This window comes from Cetorhinus maximus, chromosome 28, assembly GCF_964194155.1.
Source record: "Cetorhinus maximus chromosome 28, sCetMax3.hap1.1, whole genome shotgun sequence".
Taxonomy (NCBI): domain Eukaryota; kingdom Metazoa; phylum Chordata; class Chondrichthyes; order Lamniformes; family Cetorhinidae; genus Cetorhinus; species Cetorhinus maximus.
The window spans coordinates 9134805-9158058 of NC_135906.1; the positions used below are offsets into that span (position 1 = coordinate 9134805).

Genomic DNA, 23254 nt, shown 5'->3' on the forward strand with positions numbered 1-23254 from the left:
GAGGGGGAAGGGACATTGGGGGATCTGAAGTGTGGTTGCGGGGATGTGGGCATTGCTGCCAAGGCGCTGCAATTTGTTGCTTATCCCTAATTGCTCATGGTCACTTCAGAGGGCAGTCAACCACATTGCTTTGGGTCTGGAGTCACACGTAAGCCAGACCGAGTGAGGACGGCAGATTTTTTTCCCTAAAGGGGCATTAGTGAACCAGATGGGTCTTACAACAATGGATGATCACCATGGTCACCATCACGAAGATTAGCTATCAATTCCAGATTTATTAACTGAATTTAAATTCCACCAGCTGCCATGGTGGGATTTGAACCCATGTCCCCAGAGCTTTAGCCTGAGCCTCTGGGTTACTAGTCCAGTGACATTACCACTGTGCCACCATCTCTCCTCAATTAGATTAGATTCCCGAAATCAAATAGCACTCTCAATTCTTGCGATACGACTACGGTAGGAGCTGTTCTGAACTTTGCTCTATTGTCACTCCACACACCGACCATAGCAATGTGGTTGACTCTTAATTGCTCTCAAGGGCAATTACCAGCGTCTACCCCATGAAAAGAATTTTTAAAAATCTGCAAGAGCTCCCCAGCTGGCACCAGGTCATAGAATGATGTGGCATGAGGCCAATCGCCCACATTTGCACCCCCATGAGTTACTTGGCCTCATCTCTTTCTCTCTTTCCCATTCCGCAAGCCCTTTCGTCTTCCTCCTCCGCAAACAACCAGTTCCCACTTAAAAGTAGCTGTTGCCTCTGTGTGAAGGGATGTTTCCTGACCTCCCCCTTTTTTTAAATTCTGTCTCGGGTTCCCGCTGCTTCGCTCTGGCTCCTTGACAGATACTGCTCCCTTACTGAGAGGGTAAAGCTTTTCCAAATAATGTTCCAATGCGTTCAGGGATTTGTCATCGTGACAGAATTAAACAAAAGCTAATTCCTGCAGTACTGTTTGCCAGAAACTGCTGCCAGGACTTACAGATTTGAAAAACCACAAGATCAAGGTTTCATCTCTTGACAGCCTCTCCGTTCCTGGTTTCTATCACAATGACCCAATATTATTTCTGCTTTTTTTTTAAAACAAGGACAGTGTTATTATTTGCTCATAACCCAACAGCCCAGCAATATTACTGGCATGTAATCCAATGACCGAGTATTAAGGGGACACCAAGTGCCTTGACTGCCATATCTTCTTTGCAGTTCTTTTAAAAAAGCTGCACAGTTGCAGAAGAGACAGTTCCTCAGCATCGTCTCCTTGGCCCCCTCTCCTCACCTCCCCCCCACCCCCCCCCACCCCACCCCCAAAGTATCTCACCTCTTCTCCACCAACTCCCTGTCCCCAGTCCATCGTCCCTTCCCCGGCCCCCACCTTCCCAGCCCCTCGGCCCCACTCCAACACCTCACCCCATCTCTAACCCCTCAACCCGTGCCGGTTCGGAGGGAGCCACACTCCAATTAAGGGTCAGCGCTATCTGAGAGGGTAGCAGGGAGATGGAAGCAACTTTCCAATCGGGACACTGGATCTCTGAGCCCAGTGGGATATTGGTCGGTCATCCTTCACACTCCGTGTTGAATCTTCTTTTTAAAACATTTGTCACTTCCGGTCCATTTCCTTTTACCGGTGCCCACTCCTGGCAGGATATAGTCGCTGGCAAGTCCCTATTATCTTGCTCAAGCGCCACTTTATGTCGCACGCGTGTGTGTGTGTGTGTGTGTGTGTGCGTGTGTGCGTGCGTGCGAAGAGCACTGAGAGTCAACTGTGAAGGGCATCACAGCTGAGTTGAGTCCTCTGGTGAAGTTCGCAAGGTACTTTCCAGCCCAGTCAGTCATCATCAACGTGATTCCCTCGGGCTCAGTCATTCCAGAACCCATAGACGCTGAAGGGAAGCAACATTACCGGAAAATCACATCACAGAGTAATGACTTCCAGCTGCTGCCGCCTTCAAGGCCCAGGCAGTCAAGAAAGAGAAAAAAAGAATCACTTCACCACATCAAAGTGCAACGACAGTTTGCTGACACTCAAATCAAAGTGCAGCCTGGTGTTTTACAACTTCCTCAGACCTTTATAACCGGATTTAAAAAAAAAGGCAGGGACGTTTAAAGTAACTTCCGAAAGCTTGAGGCAAAGTTTTACGGGAATCATCAATGGCATAAAATTCCTGTAAAAAACCCACTCAGCTCCCCAAGGGCAGTCAGTAAAGGCAGCGCCTACCAGAGCCTAGTGGACAAGGGGACTGGAGGTTTGGTTCCCAGCCTGTGCGGGGGTCAATCTCAGCTGGGGTAAATGTCTCGTTGTTGGTCTCATCCTTTACAGTTCCGGAGCAGGAGGTAGAGGGGGGAAAGGGTGAGAGGGGAAACGGAGGAGAGGGTTGGATGGTGGAGAATCAAACTGCTCGGGTTTCCACATTTCACCAAATGAAATCTTGAACTCCTCCGGAACACATTGATTGTTCTGGCCCAGCTGTGATGCCTTCTGCCATCAAATATCTCACCGACGTGCATTAATATTACTCCTTTAGCATAGTAAAGCATTCCAAGGTACTTCACACCAAACCAAAGGAGGAGATAAAGAGATGATCAAAAGCTTGGTCAAAGAGGTAGGTTACAAGGCACATCTTAAAAGGAGATGATGAGAATTTTAAAATTGAGGGGTTGCCAGGCCAAGAGCCATGTAGAATAACATGATCCTCAGCAGCTGTGTGGATAGCCTTAGAATGGTTACAGCACAAAAGAATGCCAATCGCCCCACAAAAATCCGGGCCAGTTCTAGGTAAAAGCAACCCTCAACTTTTCCTCACAGCACTGCACATTGTGTCTTCAGATGCTTATCCAATTCCCTTTTGAAAGCCACGGTTGAATCTGCCTCCACCACACACACTCAGGCAATGCATTCCAGATCCTAACCACTCACTGAGTAAAAATGATTTTCCTCATGGCGCTCGCTGCCGTTTCATTTGCCAATCACATTTTTCATATTAATTCTTAGGATGTGGGTGTCGTTGGCAAGGCCAGCATTTATTGTTCACACCTAATTGACCTTGAGGTGATGGTGAGCCTCTGTCCTCTGGTTCACGACCCTTCCACCGAAACTTCCTTTCTATCTCCTATCACTCTATCACCTCTGTCCGATTTCTTCTTATTCTTCTCTTCTCTAAAGACAACAGCCCCAGCTTCTCCAAACTATCCACTTGACTGAAGTTCCTTAACCCTGGAACTATCCTCGTGAATCTTTTCTCCACCCTCTCTAAAGCCACCACATCCTTCCTAAAGTGTGGTGCCCAGAATTGGACACAATACTCCAGTTAAGGCAAACCAGGGTTTTGTACAGATTTATCATGATTTTCTTGCTTTTGTACTCTTTTCCCCTATTTACCAAGCCCAGGGTCTTGCACATTTCATTAACCATTTTGTCAACCCACCCTACCACCTGCAATGATTTGTGCACATAGGCCCCCAGCTCCCACTGCCCCTGCATCAACTTTAGAATGTTATATTGCCTCGCCTCATTCTTCCGACCAAATGAATCACTTCACTCTTCTCTGCATTAAATTCCATCTGCCACCCCACTCCACCAGCCTATATACCCTACTGAAGCTTATCACAATCCTCCTCACAGTTCACAATACTTCAACAAGTCAGCCACTTGTCAAGTATTAAAGCCCAGACTGTAGTACACAGGAGGCTTGATCACTGTATGCTTCACGCCAGTAGACAGCCAGCAGACACCCGTTCAGCTATCACCATCAAGTGATGTATGTTCTGTCCTTGGTCGTACTCCATACAGATCAGGAGTCCAAGTTCAATTGCTAATCTACGGCGAGTCAGCCAATCTCAATCCAGGCAAGAGCCCCGAGGCTCTGTAATTGATCTCAGCACTGTTTGGACAAGGGGCTGAGGTGGAGAGGATGTCTTTGCCCCTGTCATTTGAGGGGTGCTGACCCCTCTTTTCACATTGCAGTTTGGATGATATGTTGGGCAACAGGTGTCAAATTCCAGCAAACTCTTCTCTATCTCAGGGTATCATGAGGATACAGGTGGGAGAGCTGGTAGTATCAGCAGGGACCCTGGATAATTGGGTCACCATGGATTGGCTGGGCCATACGAATTAAAAGCAGGCACAAGCCATGCAGCACCTCTTGGCTGCTCTGCCATTTGATAAGAGGTTTTAACTTTTATATAAAACTCCTAAACCAGCAGGCATGGACTCCAGGCTTTTGTCATTCTAATTTAATAAACAGTGAGAATCATTTCATTCTTTTATGATGAAAGAGTATCTTTTCCCCCCACACATCTAAATTGCCAAGAATAGCTTTCATTCAAGGTGCCCAGCAGGATTTGCTGAATGAACATTCAGGTGCCTGTGGCTCCTACATCAAAGGGCAGAAAATATCAGAGCGCTAACTTCTGATGGGCAGCTCAAAGGGCAGTTCACCAAGAGTTAAGGGAGGAGGGCAAAGGGCTCCCAAACTTTTCCTCTCTCTCTTTCACAGAGATACCACAATCAGGGGATGAAACACGTGCATATTGTCACAAACAGAAATTAGGGCTTGCAAGTGGGTTTTCACCTGCAGTGTTACGAGTTTACGTTTTTTGTTATTTTCAGGGAATGAAGAGCAGTTGTAAATGAACAGAGCTCTTCACAAACACTGTTTGCTACTCGTTTGTATATGTTAGGTAAGATCAACTAGTTTGGTGGTTTACCATCATGCCTAATTGCACAAGAATGCTTTTCAGTCCACTGCCTGTGCAGTCTGGAAAAAGCACATGACAGCATCCGAGATTACAGTATTTAACTAGATACTGGGCTGTTAAAAAACGCACTCTAGATCATAGGAGACACGAGGTCACTTACAGGAGTTACTGGCAACAACGAACCAGCGACAAAATCTAGAATGAAACCCCAAACGAGATAAAGACATTAAACTGAATTTATTAGTTGTGCATCTAGGAAACAGAAGCATAATATAGGAAATTGTACACAGGCTGTTATATTATCTAAGAAAAGAGTGTTTCTGGATTCCGAGCAGCATAGTGGAGGCAGAACACACATACACAGGGAATGTATGGCCGAAAAAATGACCCAGGTTGTCACATCCAAAACAAACCTAATATGAGCTGTGAGTATTCTCATCCTCTAAAGTGCCTTGCTTACATGTATAAATGATCCCATGAAGGGGAGTGAAAAGAACCCTGCTTTAATGGAACATAAACCCTCAACACATGGATCCCAAGTTTCCAGAATTATCTGTGTATCCCCACATTGAGACATAGACGTGGGGCGAGATTAATCGCTCCTGCACAATTTGCACATCAATGGGCACCAGCCATCTGAAGCACAGACACAGACATACTCTCAGCACAGGATAAACGCAAAGGCTCATCCAGCACATGATAAATACACACAGGCCCATCAGTATACGGGAAAGTCGAGTACAGACACTTCATTGAAACCAAGCACTCGAGGGGGTTGGTTGCAGATCCTTCACCATAACCGAACTCCCAAGGAGGTCGGGTGCAGGTCCTTTATCAGAACCAAACTCCAGAGAGCATTGGGTACAGACCCTTGTTTATGGCATTGGATGAGACAAGGAGGGCAAGCCTGATGTCAGCATGTCCTCTCTCCCTCTCAGCTGCTGCGTTGCCTGCTGGGCACTGCCACTTTTAATCCGGATTCCTAGAATTTGCCATTTTCTTTTTTTTTTGTCTGAAGGCACCTATCTGCAGGAAGCGTTTCAGACAGCAGCCCTGGAGCGGTATCTCGGGGAGGTGGTAGGCTGGGGAAGTCACAGGGCATAGTTTGAACGCTGGCCAGACATCACCAGAATCCCACCACACTGTCCCAGTGCCCTGCTGGTGCTGCTCTTGTGATGCCCCGCCACAAACTCCAGCCCCCACCGTGCCGCTCCCCAAAAGTCTTGCCCATCAGCCCACTCCCCTACAATCCCAGCCAACTAGCAACTGGAGTTGATGCAAATACAGCTGTTACACCACAGCTGGTGACTAATAGCAGCTCAGTTTGTCAATTACTTCTATTTTACACAGTCTAGCCTTAATTGGGAACCAAAATCATGATTTGAGTTTTAAAATGTTTTTAAAAGTATTTCAAAATAAAAGAGCTTTGCTTCTTTAAATCTTCAGCCCCTTTGCTATCACTGCTTTGGCAGCTTAAGCCCAGGTCACCAAATAGGTAGGGACCTTTCTTGTACCAAAATCTATTCTTAAGTTAAGGCATGATTCGAAAAGTGCAGAAGGGGACTCCTGTTCCCGATAAGAGATTCATATCACCAGTACCGTGAGATAGATGGCCTTCAACCCAAACCTGAAGTTACACAAAGGGCCAGAGTCCTGGGGCAGCCGTGTGAACTGTCACCGAAAACCTGTACCACCTCAATACTCAATTTCTATCTCATCTCCGCCCAAGCAGCAAATAAGAGGAATGCAAAATGCAAAAGGGCTGCATATAGTGACAACACAAGCCCCTACTGCATATAGTGACAAGTCCCTGTCAGAATGAGGCAATTCCCCCTTCAATCCCACCTGGACACTGCACTGCTTTAAATAATGGTTGGTTTTATGCACATCATTTGTATTATGCAATCATCCTCCACTTTCTGCATTGGAGAAATCGAGAGAGACTTTTTAAATAGACTCTGTAGACGGTTTACTGCAACGCACAGATTATACAGCATCTGGTGACTTTGTTTGTTCTAAAACACACTCCTTGCTAGGGGTCCTGCCACAACTCTTTCACTGCTTTCAACTTATTGGCCAACAGGTACCCTGAGGGCGGTAAAAGCACTTTGAAAGAGAGGCTTCTCATGCCCAGTTCACAGGGCAAAACACTGCTGGATAGTCCACTCAACAGCTAGCCTATCCAGGTGATTACTGACTAGTGGGAAAATCAATAGCCAACAAAAAGAAAGCTGGTAATATTACATTCAGTTCCAGACATCACAGGAAGAATATACTGGCCTTGGGAGGGCAGCACTGTGCAGTTTCACCAGTATGATACCAGGGCTAAAAGGATTAAGTTGAATATTCAAGGTCTGGAGGACAGAATATGAAGAGGTGATCTAATTGAGGTGTTTAAGATGATTATAAAACCAGTTAAAATGGAGTTAAAATACAGGTCAGCCAGGATCTAACTCAACCGTTGAGTAGGCTTAAGGGACTGAATAGCCTCTGGGGTTATCACTGTGGGGATTATAACAAAATCACTGACCTCTATGAGGGTAGCAGTCCCCAATGTTTAATTCTGTTCCATTTGCCAACATATTGATCCAGTTTACCAATGTAGACTGACCCCTCCCCCACCACGCACGGAAATTATTGACGTCTCTGGCAAAAGTTGTCTGGTCGAGTCTATTCCACCATCAGGTGAGAGGGCCAGTTACTGTTGCAATTGCCATCAGTGGAACACGGGGAAGGCAGGGAAACATCAGTACCTACAGTTCATTGCATTAAAATCATTAAATAACATTATAGTCTCTCAGTAATGTTTCCTTTACGTTAATACGTAAAATTTAAAATATCTCTGTTCAAAAATATTCTTCCTTATGTGTCAGCCACTTTGATCAGTTACTTGGAGGAAGGATGTCCATTACTCACTCCCTCAAGCCACTCTGCTGCACATTCCCCCGTGACAGTTGAAGTACAGAGGACAAAGCCTTTGTGGGTCCACCCAACATTCTGTATTTGATTGGAAGATCGAGTTACTGTACAGTGCGCAGACAGCTGGAATCACTGTGCAAGGTCCGGGCAGTGCTTTGAGCATACACCACCTTCAGTTTACCAAGAGGGTGTCCTCATAAGTGGTCATCCTGTGGGAGGGAGGAGATAGATGGGTTTAAATCAAGATTCTGCTGCACAAACATGGCTCCAAAAGCCACAGAACAATTCATTATGATTCCCAATTATTCTGGGAGCAACAATGGTCCAAATTCTGCTCTGTGAAGTTCTCACTCCCGTTCGATCTGGGGATTGATTTTAACAAGACTTAGTTTGTACTTGGATGGGAGGCTGCTTGGGAATGCCAAATTTAGTAAGCGTTAGAGACGGTCAGTGATCAATGTGAGCACCGCAGGGTATAGATAGTCTTATATACAGGGATTTAGTTGCTTTAAGTATTTTAAGAAGCAGTCTTAGTTTAATTGGTCCATCTGGTTGTTTATCATTATTGGCCCCCCTACATGGGCACTTGTGCTACTTGTGTTAGGAGACGCTGGAACAACCAGCCTAACTGCTCCATCAAAATAGGCCTGATACCATCTCTGATTCTTGGACTAATGCCACTTGAGAGGGGCAGGTGCTCCTATTCTGGGTCTGAATCGAGCATTAGCTGCGTTTTGGGGAAGGGTATGGCAGGGTGGGCAGAGGTGTTTAACACCATCCTGAAGACTCTCCAATCCAAGCTGGGGGTGCCACAAGGACTGTTTGCTCGATGTGGAGAGCACGTTCTCTTCCTGCAGCGACACACACCCAGAGAGTTCAAGTGCAGGTTCCCAAAACCCAGTGCTGTAGGGTGCCCAGGGCATACTCTCTGAAGTGTAATCAGAAACAATGATGTAGGAAGTCTGGGGTCTGCTTGAAGAATAACCAGAAACAACAGTTTAGGGAGTCTGGGGTGTACCTGTTGGAGAGAGACCAGGAACAGCGTGCATTTCTCCAGTACTCAGGAAGGTATTCTCAAGCACTTTACCATAAGGAGAAGAATGAGCACCAATAGGGTGAGGGGAATGGAGACACGAGACCAGGTAACCAAAGACATCCTCAAGGTGGAGGATTTGAGGTTTTTGGAAACCCAGAAGGGGGTCACAAGTTGGTAAGAGTGGAGGGCAGAATTTCAGAGGGTGGCGGCTGAATGAGTAGCCCATCAATGGTGAGGCGAAGCAAATGAGCAGAAGATGGGGCTGCAAGGCCTGAGGAAATAGTGGGGCTTTCGTAGAGAGCCCATAATAAGAAGAATATTAAAATTGACAAACTGGGAACAAGGGAAAACAGGTGCAGTTTGCAAAGGACAGGGATGATGGGACCAAGGCAAAGTCAGCGAGAATCGAGGCCGGGGCAATACACTGAGCTCCTCACTGCTTACCCGGTCAGCACCAACCAGCCAGTTTGGGAACTGGCCTGCAAAGTTACAGCAGGCCCTCACTGGCACACCTCCAACTCTATTAAGGAGCTTGGCCAATTGATCTCTCCAGTGATCTGGAGACAGCAAGTTAGGGAAACAGTTTAGATGGCAGCAGTGAGTTACAAAGGGACATTGACAGGTTGAGTGAGTGTGCAAAACTGTAGCAGTTGAGAGTTCAATGTGAGGAAATGTGAAATCATCCAGGAGACACAGATCAGAGTTCTTTGTGAACAGTGAGAAACGAGAAATTGGTGCCGAGCAGAGGGAGAGATTTAAAGGTCCAGGTACAGAAATCACTAAAAATGTTATGAGGCTCAAAGGGTTAAATTATGAGGGCAAGCTGCATAAACAGACTTATATCCCCTTAAGTACAGAAAGATAACGGGTCATGTAATTGAGGTGTTTAAGCTGATTAAAGAATTTGAAAGGGTAGATAAAGAGAAACTATTCCTTCTGGTGGAAGGAGTCTAGGACAAAGGAGCGCAGCCTTAAAATTAGTGCCAAACCATGCAGGGATGTGATGGCAGGCAGTACCGTGGAGGCCGGGGGTCAGTTAAAAATGCCAAAAGTGAGATCGATAGATGGGCATGGCTATAGGGGGATGTGAAACCAAGGGGAGTGGGAGGAATTTTTTGGGGGGGGGGGGGGGGGGGGGGGCGCGTGTAGAGGCGGTAGAAGGAGTACTGACAAAAATCAGCCATGAACCAACTGAATGACGGAACAGGTTCACAGGGCTGAATGGGCTCCTCCTGTTACTATCTTGGATCCAGTGCCTTTACAGATGAACATATGTGCAGCAGTAGGTCATTCAGCCCCTCAAGCCTGCTCCGCCATTTGATAAGATCATGGCTGATCTGATTGTGGCCTCAACTGTACTTTCCTGTTTACTCCCTAGACCCTTTGACTCCCTTGTTAATCAACTCAGCCTTAAAAATATTCAACGACCCTGCCTCCACTGCTTTCTGGGGAAGAGAATTCCACAGGCTAATGACACTCAGAAGAAATTCCTCCTTGTCTCCGTCTTAAATGGGAGACCCCTCAGTTTTTTTTAAAACTGTCTCTCCGAGTTCTAGATTCCCCCTCGAATATATGGCTGTGGGGCCACTGTGATAGGTGGTGATATGTTTCATGCCAGCTCTTCAGGTGACGGGGCAGGAAACCTCACCATTCGAAAAATCCTATCCATAGAATTGGCAAGAATGTAGCCAAACATTCTTTCAGCATCCACCCTGTCAAGTCCCCTCAGGATCTTATGTTTCAATAAGATCACCTCTCACTCTTCTAAACTCCAAGGGATACAGACCCAACCTTTCTTCATAAGATAACCCAGTTGGACAGACTGGAGTCTGGAGTGAGGGGTGATTTGATTGAAGTATACAAGATCCGAAATGGCCTTGACAAGGTGGACGTGGAAAGGATGTTTCCTCTTGTGGGTGAGTCCAGAACTAGGGGGCACTGTTTTAAAATTAGGGGCCACCCTTTTAGGACAGAGAGGAGGAGAAATTTTTTCTCTCCAGAGGGTTGTGCAACTTGGGAACTCTCTGCCTCAGAAGGTGGTGGAGGTGGGATCATTGAATATTTTTAAGGCAGAGGTGGATAGATTCTTGTTAGGCAAGGGAATCAAAGGTTATCAGGGTTAGATGGGAATATGGAACTCGAAACACAAGATGATCAGTCATGATCTTATTGAATGGCGGAGCAGGCTCGAGGGGCCGAATGGTTTACTCCTGTTCCTATTTCATATTTTATGTTCTAACCCCCTCACCCCGGGGAACAGTCGAGTGAACCTTCTCTGGACAGCTTCTAACGCAATTATATCCTTTCTTAAGTAAGGAGACCAAAGCTGTACACAGTATTCCAGACGTGGTCTCAACAATGCCCTGTACAACTGGCTACTTTGCCAGGGGATGTTGTGAATTAAACAATAGGGGACTGCTTAAGCATGTGTTTGAGCCCTCAGCAGGTGGGTCGCCAGCTCCCCTTAAACCGGAGGCGGTAAGGGTTTGGGGAGGGATGTGTGGGGAGGCCGGGATGCTAACTTCCTACTATTTAAAGGACCACCTTAGCAGGGGTACAGAAACAACAGTCTCACCAACTCCTACTTTACCTGTCACAACAGCAGAAAAACGAGCAGACAGAACTCTCCACTTCGCGGAATTTGCCCGAGCTTGGAGCATCCGTGCACTCAGCGATGAACTCGCGTAGCTCGATGGGGTGTACCCCACTGATCCCATGATGCTGGAATAGAAACAACACATTGGAGAGAGGGCACAGCCAACGCAAGGGGCGCCGGGGAGGGGGCACAGCCAACGTGAAGGGCGCCGGGGAGGGGGGCACGGAGAACTAGATACACTGAATACATGATATAGGAGCTGCAGTCTTTCACGTGTTAAACCGAGGTCCCATCTGATCTCTCGTGTAAAAGATCCCATGACACAATTCTGACAAACAGCAGGAATGCTCCCCAGTGTCCTTGTCAATATTTATCCTTCAACCAGCGTTAAAACAGATTATCTGGTCATTATCAGATTGCTCTTTGTGGGATCTTTCTGTGCACAAATTGACTGCCAGTTTGCTATATTAGCAAAGAAACTAACGGGTTGTAGAGCTAGAGCTTTGGGAAGTCCTGAGGTTGCTCAAGTACTTGGTTCTTTGGTGGCAGAGCTGATACAGAGCAGATACAGAGCAGGACTGGCACTACAGCCTCGCTGTGAATCTTTAATGAGACAGTCCACTCTGTGCAGCAATACGATTACCTTATTGACTGCCAGTGTGGTGCAGGGAGTAGCTCCAGGGCCATCAGATCTATAGCTGGACTAGCCTGTAATAGTGTTGGGTGGTGAGGTTGGGCAGTGCCATCGACTGTCTGCTGCTGATTTAGTGCCTGTGTTTGGCCCGTATACGTCGCCCATTGCAGATGCTGCAAGTGCTGCCCAGAGCTGTGCGGACTCAGCAAAGGCTGACTCTAGTTCAGAGCCTCTGGTCCCGTCACATCAAGGAGTCCCTCCCATTCGCCAATCATTCATGCTTGAGGGAGCCCCCTACTCTAAACGGAAGAATACAGACTTTTCCGTTTTTATCTCCCACATGTTTGTGTAGCCAAACTTAAAGGATTGGCTAATATTAGTAGACGAACAAATTCCCCAAGCATTACGCTTATTGCTGGTGGAAACGTACTAAAACCTCAAGGACCGAAGCTGCCACAGTTACGTGTAATCTGTACACAAAAAATAAGTCTTTAAAAAAAAAGTACCATTTTAGCTTTCCTGTTTTCTCACATGGTTGGGCCATAACGGCGCAGGGGGAGGTGGTGGTGTAGTGGTATTGTCGCTGGACTAGTAATCCAGAGACCCAGGGTAATGCTCTGGGGACCGGGGTTCGAATCCCACCAGGGCAGATGGTGGAATTTAAATTCAATAAAATTCTGGAATTAAAAGTCTAATGGTGAGCGTGGGCCAGTCATGTCTGTGCGTGAGAGGGATGCATGTGTGCTATTGACACAAATGCAATCAACCAGTTTGAGATTAGTTATTGCCCCTTTCTGTTCTGTATTGCCTCACCCCTTCTCCCCCGACCGGGGACCATGGAGGAGGGGGACGGAGATGGGGTGAAGAGAGGGAACAAGGGTTCGGAGAGGGAGGTGCTGGTGTCAGGGCACCCGCAAATTCAAAAGCTGAGGCCACTGATGGATTGAAACACAAGGACGAAAATTTTAAATACGAGGCTGGAATCGTTGAGGCTGGATTGACGGATTAGTGTGAACCCTTTGTCAATTGTTGTAAAAACCAGTTCACTAATGTCCTCTAGGGAAGGAAATCTGCCGTCCTTACCTGGTCTGGCCTACACGTGACTCCAGACCCACAGCAATGTGGTTGACTCTGAACTGCTCTCAAGGGCAATAGGGATGGGCAATAAGCGCTGGCCTGGACAATGACGCCCACGTCCCATGAATTAATTAAAAAAGCCAACACCCCTCCTCCCCCCCCCCCGCCCAACCAACATCCCTCCATTCAGCAATCAAACAGTGACACACACTGCAGACCCACCTTGCCCCCCAGGCCTGGATGTCAGACCAGCCAATAGGATGTGTTGAAACAAGTCCCATCCCAGAGGCAATGACTGCTCACAAGTTGTGCAAAACAGGGGTGACAGAAAGGCTTGTGCGTCATCACATCTCTCAGGTCTGTCGCAAAACACTTGAAATTCCGAGAATTATTCTGGGGTAATCAAATGCACACAGCAAGATCCCACAATGATCCACCATAGAGATAGGTGATCAGCTCATCGGTTTTTGGCAGATGAGGGATGAATATTGGCCAGGGCACCAGGAGTCCCCTGCTCTGCTTTCAAATAGTGCTATAGGATCTTTCCCGTACCCAAGCGCGCAGACAGGGATGTCACATTATAAATCATTGTAAAATATCTTTTCGTCAGGAGCCCATTTGCTTTTGCTGCTTTCGTTAGCCTGAGCCACAGCAGATTGAAGTTCCTCAGGAGTTTGTCGGTTTTTTTCACAGCACAGAAACAGGTGATTCAACCTAACTGCTTTATTCCTACTCCTCCTTACTTCATCTCACCCCATTCCTTTCTCCCATGTACTTAACCAGCTTCCCCTCTGGGGCATCTAGGCCATTCAACCCAAATGTAAAAAGCTACATTTGCCTGTCTTTGCAACTCTGTTCACTCAAACCTTTATGGCTTCATAGGAGCCAGTGATGAGGGCGATGAAGAGACTGAGGACCATGTAGATGAAGAGGCTGATGAAGGTGTACAGGTAGAGCTGACTGAATAGCCACACCAGCGTACTCTTCTGCCGCATGTGAGAGAACGTCACAAACATGTCATCCCCATTGATGAGCGAGAACAAGCACTCGGAGACCATGGAGAGCGTCCGAAACTGCAATATAACGAGGAGAAACATTAGAACAAATTCAACAAGACTCTGCTGCTCCATTGCGGCTCAGGTAGAAACCCTCCCATTGCTAGGCGGTTCAAACATTGACCACAGAAGGTCAGTTGTGTGGGGGCTGTGGTGGGAGTGGGAGTGGTGGTGGTGGGTGGGGGTGGATGGGGTGAAGAGAAGGAACAAGGGTTTGGAGAGGAAAGGTCTGGTGTCAGAGCACCTGTAAATTCGAAAGCTGAGGCCACGGAAAGATTGAAACACAAGGACAAATATTTTAAAAATGAGGCTGGAATCATTGAGAGCTGGACTGACGGATTATTGGGAATGAGAAATATTCTGCATGGTACTTGCACTAAGACAGTGTAAGCTGGGCACCTGAACAGGGCTAGTTTCTCATTTGTAGAAACCACCAGATATCAGATCCTCATACCCGAGGTCTGTTCCACCGCGAGGGATGAGAATTCATTACCCATCCAACCTTACCTGGAGCTAGCAGAGCTGATGCACATCCATAGCAGTGAAGCTGCTACTAGCTCAATGGGCAACACTCTCGCCCGAGTCAGAAGGTTCTAGGTTCAAGACTCGCTCCGGATATTTGAGCACAGAAATCTCGGCCGACACTCCACGTGCAGTAGCAAGGGAGTGTGTCACTCAGATATCAAATTGAGGCCTGTCTGTCCTCTCAGGTGCTTGTAAAAGATTCTAAGGTCTCTATTCGAAGAGTAGCAGCAGAGTTCTCCCAGTATCCTGGGTTAATGCTCATTCTTCAACTAACATCACTAAAACAGATGAGCCAATCATTTATCACATTGCTGCTTGTGGGAGCTTGCTGTACATAAATTGGCTGCTGCATTCTCTAAGAACGCTCAAAAAGTACTGCATTGCTGCAAAGCGAGTTGAGACATTCTGAAGTTGTGAAACTTCTTTAGAAATGCATCATCTATGACTGGGTCTCGCCCAGGCCAGCGTTTCCCCCGCCTACCTTGTCATGATAAGGCCCCAGGACTATCCATCCACAGAAGCAGTAACCCATGTAAATGACAGCCACACAGCAGCAGAACCGGATCACGTTGGGGAAAGCAGCCCGAAGAGTCACAATGAGGATCTGCGGAGAAAGCAGCATCATTTTAGTAAGCCAGCTACAAGGGTATCGAGTACTTCATACAGTTGCACAGGCTGTGACCATACACATGCACTCAGACAGCACCCTTTCACAGGGCAAATATCTTACGGAGGGCGGGGCAGTGTTTCAATACAGAGAAAGTCAGGGTGGAGTTTAAAGACTGAAAGAAGTCTGAGGTTTTACAGGAGGAAGGAAGATAGGGATGAAGATGAGATGTTTAACCTCTGGGCACCAGACATCGGGAATGTTTGACTGGCCTCGGAGTGAGTGCAGATTCACCAGAAGGGCATTGGTGCTAAAAGGGTTAAATTATAAAGACAGATTGCATTGGTATGTACTGTCGAGGGCAGAAGATTAGGAGGTGATCCAATTGAGGCATTGAAAATGATTGAAGAGTTTGATAGGGCAGAGAGCAAGAAACATTTTCCTCTGGTGGGAAGGGTCCAGAAAAAAGGCGGAGGGGGGGGGGGGGGGGCGGGTGTAACCATAAAATTAGAGTCTCCGGGTCCTGATGGACTACATCCTAGGGTCTAAGAAGAGGTGGCTACTGAGGTAGTCAACGAACAAGCATTAATTTTCCAAAATTCTCTAGATTCTGGAAAGGTTCCATGAGGATGGAAAGTAACCCCTCTATTCAAGAAGTGGGGGAGAAACCAGGAAAGTATAGGCCAGTTAGCTTGATGTCTGTCGTGGGGAAGTTGTTAGAATCGATCATTAAGCAGGTTATAGCTGGGCACTTAGAAGAGCTCAAGGCAATCGGGAAGAGTCAGCATGCTTTTGTGAAAGGAAAATCATGTTTAGCCAATTTATTGGAGTTTTTTTGAAAGAGTAACATGCGTTGTGGATAAAGGGGAGCCTGTAGACGTGCTGCAGTTGGATTTCCAGAAGGCATTTGACAAGGTGCCACATCAAAGGTTATTACGGAAAATAAAAGCGCATGTTGTAGAGGGTAACATATTATCATGGATAGAAGATTGACTGGCTGACAGAAAGCAGAGAGTAGGCATAAATGGGTCTTTTTCAGGTTGGCAGGATGTGATGAGTGGAGTTCCACAGGGGTCTGTACTGGGGCCTCAACTTTTTACAATTTACATGAATGACTTAGATGAGCGGAGTGAAGACATTGTAGCTAAATTTGCAGACGACACAAAGATAGGTAGGAAAGTATGTCATGAAGAGGACATGAGGAGGTTGCAGATGGATATAGATAGGTTTAGTGATCTGGTAAAATGGAGTTTAATGTGGGAAAATGTGAAGCTGTTCACTTTGGTAGGAAGAACAAAAAAGCAAAGTATTACTTAAATGGAGGATGGCTGCATAATTCGGAGATGCAGAGGGATCTAGGTGTTCTAGTACATGAGTTACAAAAAGTTAGTGTGCAGGTACAGCAACTAATTAAGGCGGCTAATGGAATGCTATCCTTTATTACGAGGAGGATTGAACATAAAAGTAAGGATGTTATGCTTCAGTTTATACAGGGCTTTGGTGAGACTGCACCTTGAATACTGTGTGCAGTTTTGGTCTCTTTATTTAAGGAAGGATGTAAATGCATTGGAGGCAGTTCAGAGGAGGTTTACTAGTTTGATACCTGGAATGAGTGGGCTGTCTTATGAGGATGGGTTGGACAGGCTGGGCCCGTTTCCACTGGAGTTTAGAAGAGTGAGGGGCGATTTGATTGAAGTATATAAGATCCTGGATGGCCTTGGCAAGGTGGATGTCGAAAGGGTGTTTCCTCTTATGGGCGAGTCCAGAAATGGGGGGCACTGTTTTAAAGCGAGAAGTCGCCCTTTTAGGGCAGAGGTGAGGTGAAATCTTTTCTCTCAAAGGGTTGTGCAACTTTGGAACACACTGCCTCAGGAGGTGAATACTTTTAAGGCAGAGGTAGATAGATTCTTGTTAGGCAAGGGAATCAAAGGTTATCGGGGGGGGGTAGATGGGAATGTGAAAATTGAAACACAAGATGATGAAACAGCCATGATCTTATTAAATGGCGGAGCAGGCTCGATGGGCCAAAATGGTCTACTCTCGATCTTATGTTCTTATAGACTGTTCAGGGCTGAGGTCAGGAAGCACTTCTTCACGCCAAGCGTAGTGCAAATCTGGAATTCCTGACCCCAAGAAAAGCTGCTGAAGCTGGCCACCAACTGAAAATATCAAAATTGAGATTGATAGATTTTCGTTGGAGATATGAAACCAAGCAGATAGATGAAGTTAAGATACAGATCAGCCATGGTCTAAATGAACGGTGGAAAAAGCACTGTAAATGAAACCACTTTCTTCAAGGGCACAGTTTAATTTCGGTTTGATGGCAGTTCCAATCTTGCCACACTCTTGCGGTGATGCACAATGCCCATACTTACATTATACTTCTGAAAGAAACTCAGATAGCGGATAACTCCAACCCAAACCAACAGGGTCGAGGTTCCTAGTAGAATACTACACACATCGTAGGATGCAAAATTCTGAAAAATAAACACAGGGATTTGTAATGGATGAGGATGGTTAAGTAATGGAATAGCGGCTGATTTTTTTTTTGAACATTTCAAAGGCTTAAATTATCATCAACTTTTATTAAGTTTTACTGATATTAAACCAAGGCCCTGTGTGCGTCTCAGGTGGGTGTAATAGATCTCATGACACCATTTCAAAGTAGGGGTGTTTTCCCTGTGCCCTGGTCAATGTTTATCCCTCGACCATCAACAATAAAACAAATTATCTGGTCATTTATCACATTGCTGTTTGTGGGATCTTGCTGTGTACAAATTAACTACTGCATTTCCTTCATCACAACAGTGACTATCCTTCAAAAGTGCTTCATTGCTGTAAAACACTTTGGATCATCCAGAGGTTGTGAAAGGTAATTTTAATAGACAATGTAAATTCATACAGTTTCACCCGTGTGTGGGCTCAGCAAGTCAGTGCTTTCCCTTCAGGGTCCGAGCATTTCCAGGCCCCTTCCTTAGGACTTGAATTAATAAACTTGTATTTATCACATCTCCTGGGCTGGTGCAAAAGGCACTGACAATGGATCACCTGTTGAACTGTTATTGTTGCCGACTCTTTACACAGCAGCCCTTCTGCAACAGTAGTGCAGAGAAGAGTGACTAGCTTTTGAGAGGAGTGAACGCTGGCCAGACTCCCTGCTCTGATCTGAACAGTGTTGTGGGATCCTTAACGGAAATCTGAACCATCAAAGGAGCCTTTGGTTTAAACTCCCATCGCCAGGGCAACACTTTTGATCATTTAAGATGCCACTAAAGTGCTGAGGTATATTAGGTGCTCCCTTGAGGGAAATAAAATTACAGGGTTAGAGCAAGGGAATGGGGCTTGTCAGGAAGATATAATAAGGTTATTAGAATTTATTGTAAAATAGTGCTGTGTCTGTGTGTGAGAGACGTAATTGGATTAAAGGCAGCTGGTCTGAAGGCATTTATGTGGTAAAAGATAAGCTAGGTTTGAGATGTTAAGTAGATAAACATAGGTGTCAAGGGAACATTTGCATTTTTAAATAAACCAGACTATGTTGTTTTCAAAGGAGGGGGTGAAATGTGTCACCTAGCCAGGTGAAGTTCAGAAACTGTGTGTTTACTTTACCCAAAGATTACTGGTAAAACCTTAGTACTATGAGAGATTGTCAGAAAAGGTAAAGTCCAAAGACTTCGTGAAACATGGGAATTTGCATTCAAAGGGGAAAATATGTATAAAGGAGCGAAAGCTGTGTGTAAGGATAAGCATTTTTAAGATCTAACAAGCGTGAAAAGCCTTCAGCATCTGTGCCTCAAGCTGCTGTTTTCAAAGAACTGAAGTTAAGAAAACTCACTTTGAATTCGACTGGTTCAGCGTCGTGTGTGTCACCTTGCCTGGCTCTTTTAAAATTTGTGCGTCTTACTGTTGTCTTAACGAAAGTGTAACTGGGGGAGCTAAATTAAATTAATTAGGGGAGTTAGAAGTTATAGTAGTAATTTGTAGGCATATGTATGTGCTTAAAATCATTTATTTTATTAATAAATGTTTAATCTAGTTTTGTCAAAATCTGTAAGACTTGGTGGTCTTATTACTACGGAATTCAAGGCATGCATCTCGAAACTTATACAAATTACAAAATAAGTTGAGGCAGTTGTTTCAAGTTTGTCTCTAGGATTTGAACTCAGCATTTACCATCGGCTGTGCCATAACAGGCTGAATGTACTGCTCTACGGAGAGCTGACACGGCTAGATGGGCCAAATGGCCTCTCGTTCCTTGCCGTTCTAAGTCTGCAGTTGGGCTCCTACCCACAGTCTTCCAAACCAGGCCAGAATGCTACCAACTGAACCAAGCTGGCAAAAATTGTACATGATCTGATCTTACGCTCTAGTGCAGTAGTGAAGGCATGCTCCATTGAAGAGGTACCAGTCATCATTGAAGTTGCTAATGCAAAACTCTCCAAAAATGATCTCATTTCACTATCAAATGTGCCTTGGTCAGCATGTTTCCCTCAGCTAGCACTAAAAGGACAGTTTAAGTAGTTATTCACCTCAGTTGCTGTTTGAGGGTGTCTGTTACACTTCTTTCCAAACCAATCACTTCACTTCAGAACTAACTGCGAGAGCACATCATACTAAGGTGTTTCAGTATGATCGAGGTGCTCTGTAAATCTTTGCTGCACTGAATTTTGCAATGGTACTACAGTACTACTAGGCTCCACCAGGCGGCACTGTGGATCACAACACCACACATTCAGATCTATGGGGACACATTTCAGAGTCCGACAGAGACTAGGAACTTTGAGTGCTCTGGGTATAAACTGGCACACTATGGGGAAAAGACAATAGAAAACCTCTGGCGTTTATAGGACAGCAAAAGACTCTCTCCAGCCAGCTTCCAACACTTGAAGTCACTGTACACGATAGATTAAAATAAATTCTCTCATTTCCAACCAAATTTGGAAAAAAATTTGAAAACAAAAAGTCTAGCACTCCCAGCACCTTGGTCATCTCTCCCCTGCCCTAATACACCATTCACAACTCACTCGCATACCTCACGCCCAGCCCCACTCCACCACACCCACCCCAGTAGCCATACAGCAATTGTACGTGCAACGCACACACCTCATTATCACACTCACTCATCATGCTAAATTGACACACAGCATTTTGACATAAAACACAAAAATGATTTATTCCAGTGTTTGAAGTGTTGAAGGCATTAGTTCTGTCAAGCGATTGTGAGAGCGCTACCCTTTCCCATTCTAACCATGCCAGCACTGGGTAAGGTTAGGGCCCAGAGAGTGTACAATATGAAATGGCACAAATTACCTTGGACTCAATTCCTATCTTCATGATTGTTCCCATGAAGGTAAACATGTCACTAACTATGAGCAGGGTGTACCAGCCGTTGAGAAACTCCATGCGAGTGGTGCATGACACCTTCTTCCCATGCTTCAGCCAGAAGAATTTCCCAAATTCCTGGGGAGGGAGAGAGAGAGAGAGAGCTGTATATTCTTGGATCTGTGGTTTCAAAACTCTTGGCACACCAGCCTCCAGCATCACTGAGTACATTTAAAGTAGAAGTTGACAGATTTCTAAACATCAATGACCTAATGGGATATGGGAATAGTGTGGGAAGGAGGCATTGAAGTGGACGATCAGCCAAGGATTGCCTTAAATGGCGGAGCAGGCTCGATGGGCTGAATGGCCTACTCCCGCTCCTATGTTCCTACACGAATGACACTTGTGCACTGCTGGGGGTAGGAAAGAATGCCGAAAGTCTGCCAGAGAAGGGTGGGCAACACAGAGGTGCTGCATATTTCCTCAGATGGAAATATCTTCTCTACATTTACCCCAGCGAGCCTCTATTAGATCAGCCCTCAAAACCTTCTTTCTCGAGAAAAATAAAACCCAGCCTGTTCAATCTTTTCTGATGACTATCTCAGTTCTAGTGGTATCCTTGAAAATCTTTTTTGTACCTTCTCCAATTGCTTTGTACTCTTCCTGCAATATGGAGATTGAGACTGCACATTTAGAAAAATCAATTCAACCTACTTCAGTCTAATATAAAATAATAAACACATCACAATTCACCGCATCAGAGGGTCATCTTGCACAGCATGAAACAAAATAACTTCCAGCTATTCTCCTGCATCTGATCATCTTAGCTGGATGAAAACTTGCCCTCGCATATTCTGTTTAAACTCTGACCAGTGACAGCTTCTCTCTCCCTCTGTTCAAAAACATAAGGGGAAGACTTCAGACTGAAAATAACTTCAAAGTCTAGTTCATTGGATGGTTGGATGAAGCAGGAAGGGAGGAGGCTTGTGTGGAGCACAGACATCAGCTTAGACAAGCTGGGTCAAATAGTCTGATACGGTGCTGTCCATCTCAGAACCATTGAATCGCAGTGAAAGCAAGCCATCCTCATGCCCAAGGAACTACCTTAGAATGTACAGCACAGTCTCCTTCTATGTAGCTTAATTCAAACCTTTTAGCCACCTTGTGCCTCTTGTCAGTATAGACTTTGTTTTAAAATCCACTATTTCAAGTGCAACCATTTTCCAAATTCGCCTGTGGAAAAATGTTCAACAAAATTCCCAGCATGTGGCAGCTTCCATTAATTTGCTAACAGATTTCTGGCGTTCCGAATCTGGGTCTACACTGAGGCTGATAAATGTCCTATCTGAAGCTGTGGGCGTGAGGGGTAGCGGAGGGGCCAGGTGCGAGGGAGACAGTGCGAGAGAGATCAGGAGAGAAAGAGACAACGATATTTCATGGGCAAAGCAAACAGCCCACACGTGGCGCAAACGTCATGAATGGGACAAATCCAGTACGCACAAACTGGTAGTCCACAAGTTCAATATTGGGCCAGAAGCTGATGAGGACTGTTCCCACAGTCATTACCCTACACCACTGAGTAACAGAAGCATAAATGTACTCACGCATTGCAGCTTGACTCCTCGGATGATCGATCTAATGCACAAGGCAAAAGACAGCACACATAGTAAAATGACAAATATGTCAAAGGTCAGTCGTGCAGCATCACTATTAGCTGTGTTGGGAGGTGTGGTTATTGGGGGGCGGGGGGGAGAAAGAGAGAGAAAAGAAAGAAGCTTTTAAATCATTGTGGGATCTTGACAAACAGGAGATTGTGCAGCCTTTCAGCGTTCCTACAATTCCAAGTTTCAGAGGCTATTATGGCTCACGTGTGCATTATTCAGAGTTGCCACCAGGACTTGAATAAGCGAATGAATTATTCACACCCACTTAGAATTGTTTAAACACAAATAAAGCACCCAATACAATTACCTACACAAACTTATCATAAAGTCATACAGTACAGGAGGCCACCATTTGGCCCATTGAACCTTGTGCTGGCTCTTTGTTCGTGTTATTCAGTTATTTCCATTCAACCGTCTCCTCACCCAGAGCCCTGCAAACTTTTCCTTTTCAAGTATTGCTCCAGTTCTCTTGTGAAAGTTACTATTGACTCCGCTTCCATCATCAAGACAGGTGGCACAAAACCTGGCACATATCTGGAGGCCATTTGAAACCAGACTGGGGTACAGTGCAATCCGAAACGGACTCGAAACGTCAACTGTGTCCCTCTCCGCAGATGCTGTCAGACCTGCTGAGTTTCTCCAGGTATTTTTGTTTTTGTTCTAGATTTCCAGCATCCGCAGTATTTTGCTTTTATCTTGGGGTACAGTGCAGCTGGGTCTAGGCTGGCCCCTGGAGGAGCTGGGTGCTAGTGAGGAATGAATTGAGCTTCAAATAAGAAGGCACAACAAACGGTGTTGGGTTAAACAGTTCCTTTTGTGTAATGGAAGCTACACAGAAAGGGAACCCCAATAACAGTCCCAGTTTCTGGGAATAACTGCTTAATATATAATAGATGTTTAACGTACTCGGAGTAACGGTCAAAATGATACTGACGCTATTGCAGTGCTGCACTTTCAGAGGTCCTATTTTTTTAGTTAAGGCAGTGCTTCTCAAACTTCTTCCCATTGTTGACCCCATTTTGATGCTTGGAAATTGCGGAGACTGCTCAGTGGGAGCTGAGAAAGCAGTGGGGTGCGTGGGGTGGGGCGTAGAACAAAATGTTTAACCTTCAGGGGCTTTTAGCAA

At 45.7% G+C, this 23254-nt stretch overlaps 1 protein-coding gene across 3 annotated transcripts in view; it reads right to left on the reverse strand.

The window, feature by feature from the left end:
• Nucleotides 1-4915: 4915 nt before the first annotated feature.
• mcoln1a (mucolipin TRP cation channel 1a) overlaps nt 4916-23254 on the reverse strand; it is a 51224-nt gene continuing 32885 nt past the window's right edge. For all 3 annotated transcript variants that reach the window (XM_078531146.1, XM_078531147.1, XM_078531148.1), the window contains 7 exons: nt 22069-22178; nt 20453-20602; nt 17518-17619; nt 15017-15139; nt 13822-14028; nt 11239-11369; nt 4916-7821 (listed from right to left, as the gene is read on the reverse strand). In XM_078531146.1, the coding sequence (XP_078387272.1) occupies nt 7785-7821; nt 11239-11369; nt 13822-14028; nt 15017-15139; nt 17518-17619; nt 20453-20602; nt 22069-22178 (860 nt within the window). In that variant the 3' untranslated portion in view covers nt 4916-7784. The remainder of the gene's footprint in view (nt 7822-11238; nt 11370-13821; nt 14029-15016; nt 15140-17517; nt 17620-20452; nt 20603-22068; nt 22179-23254) is intronic.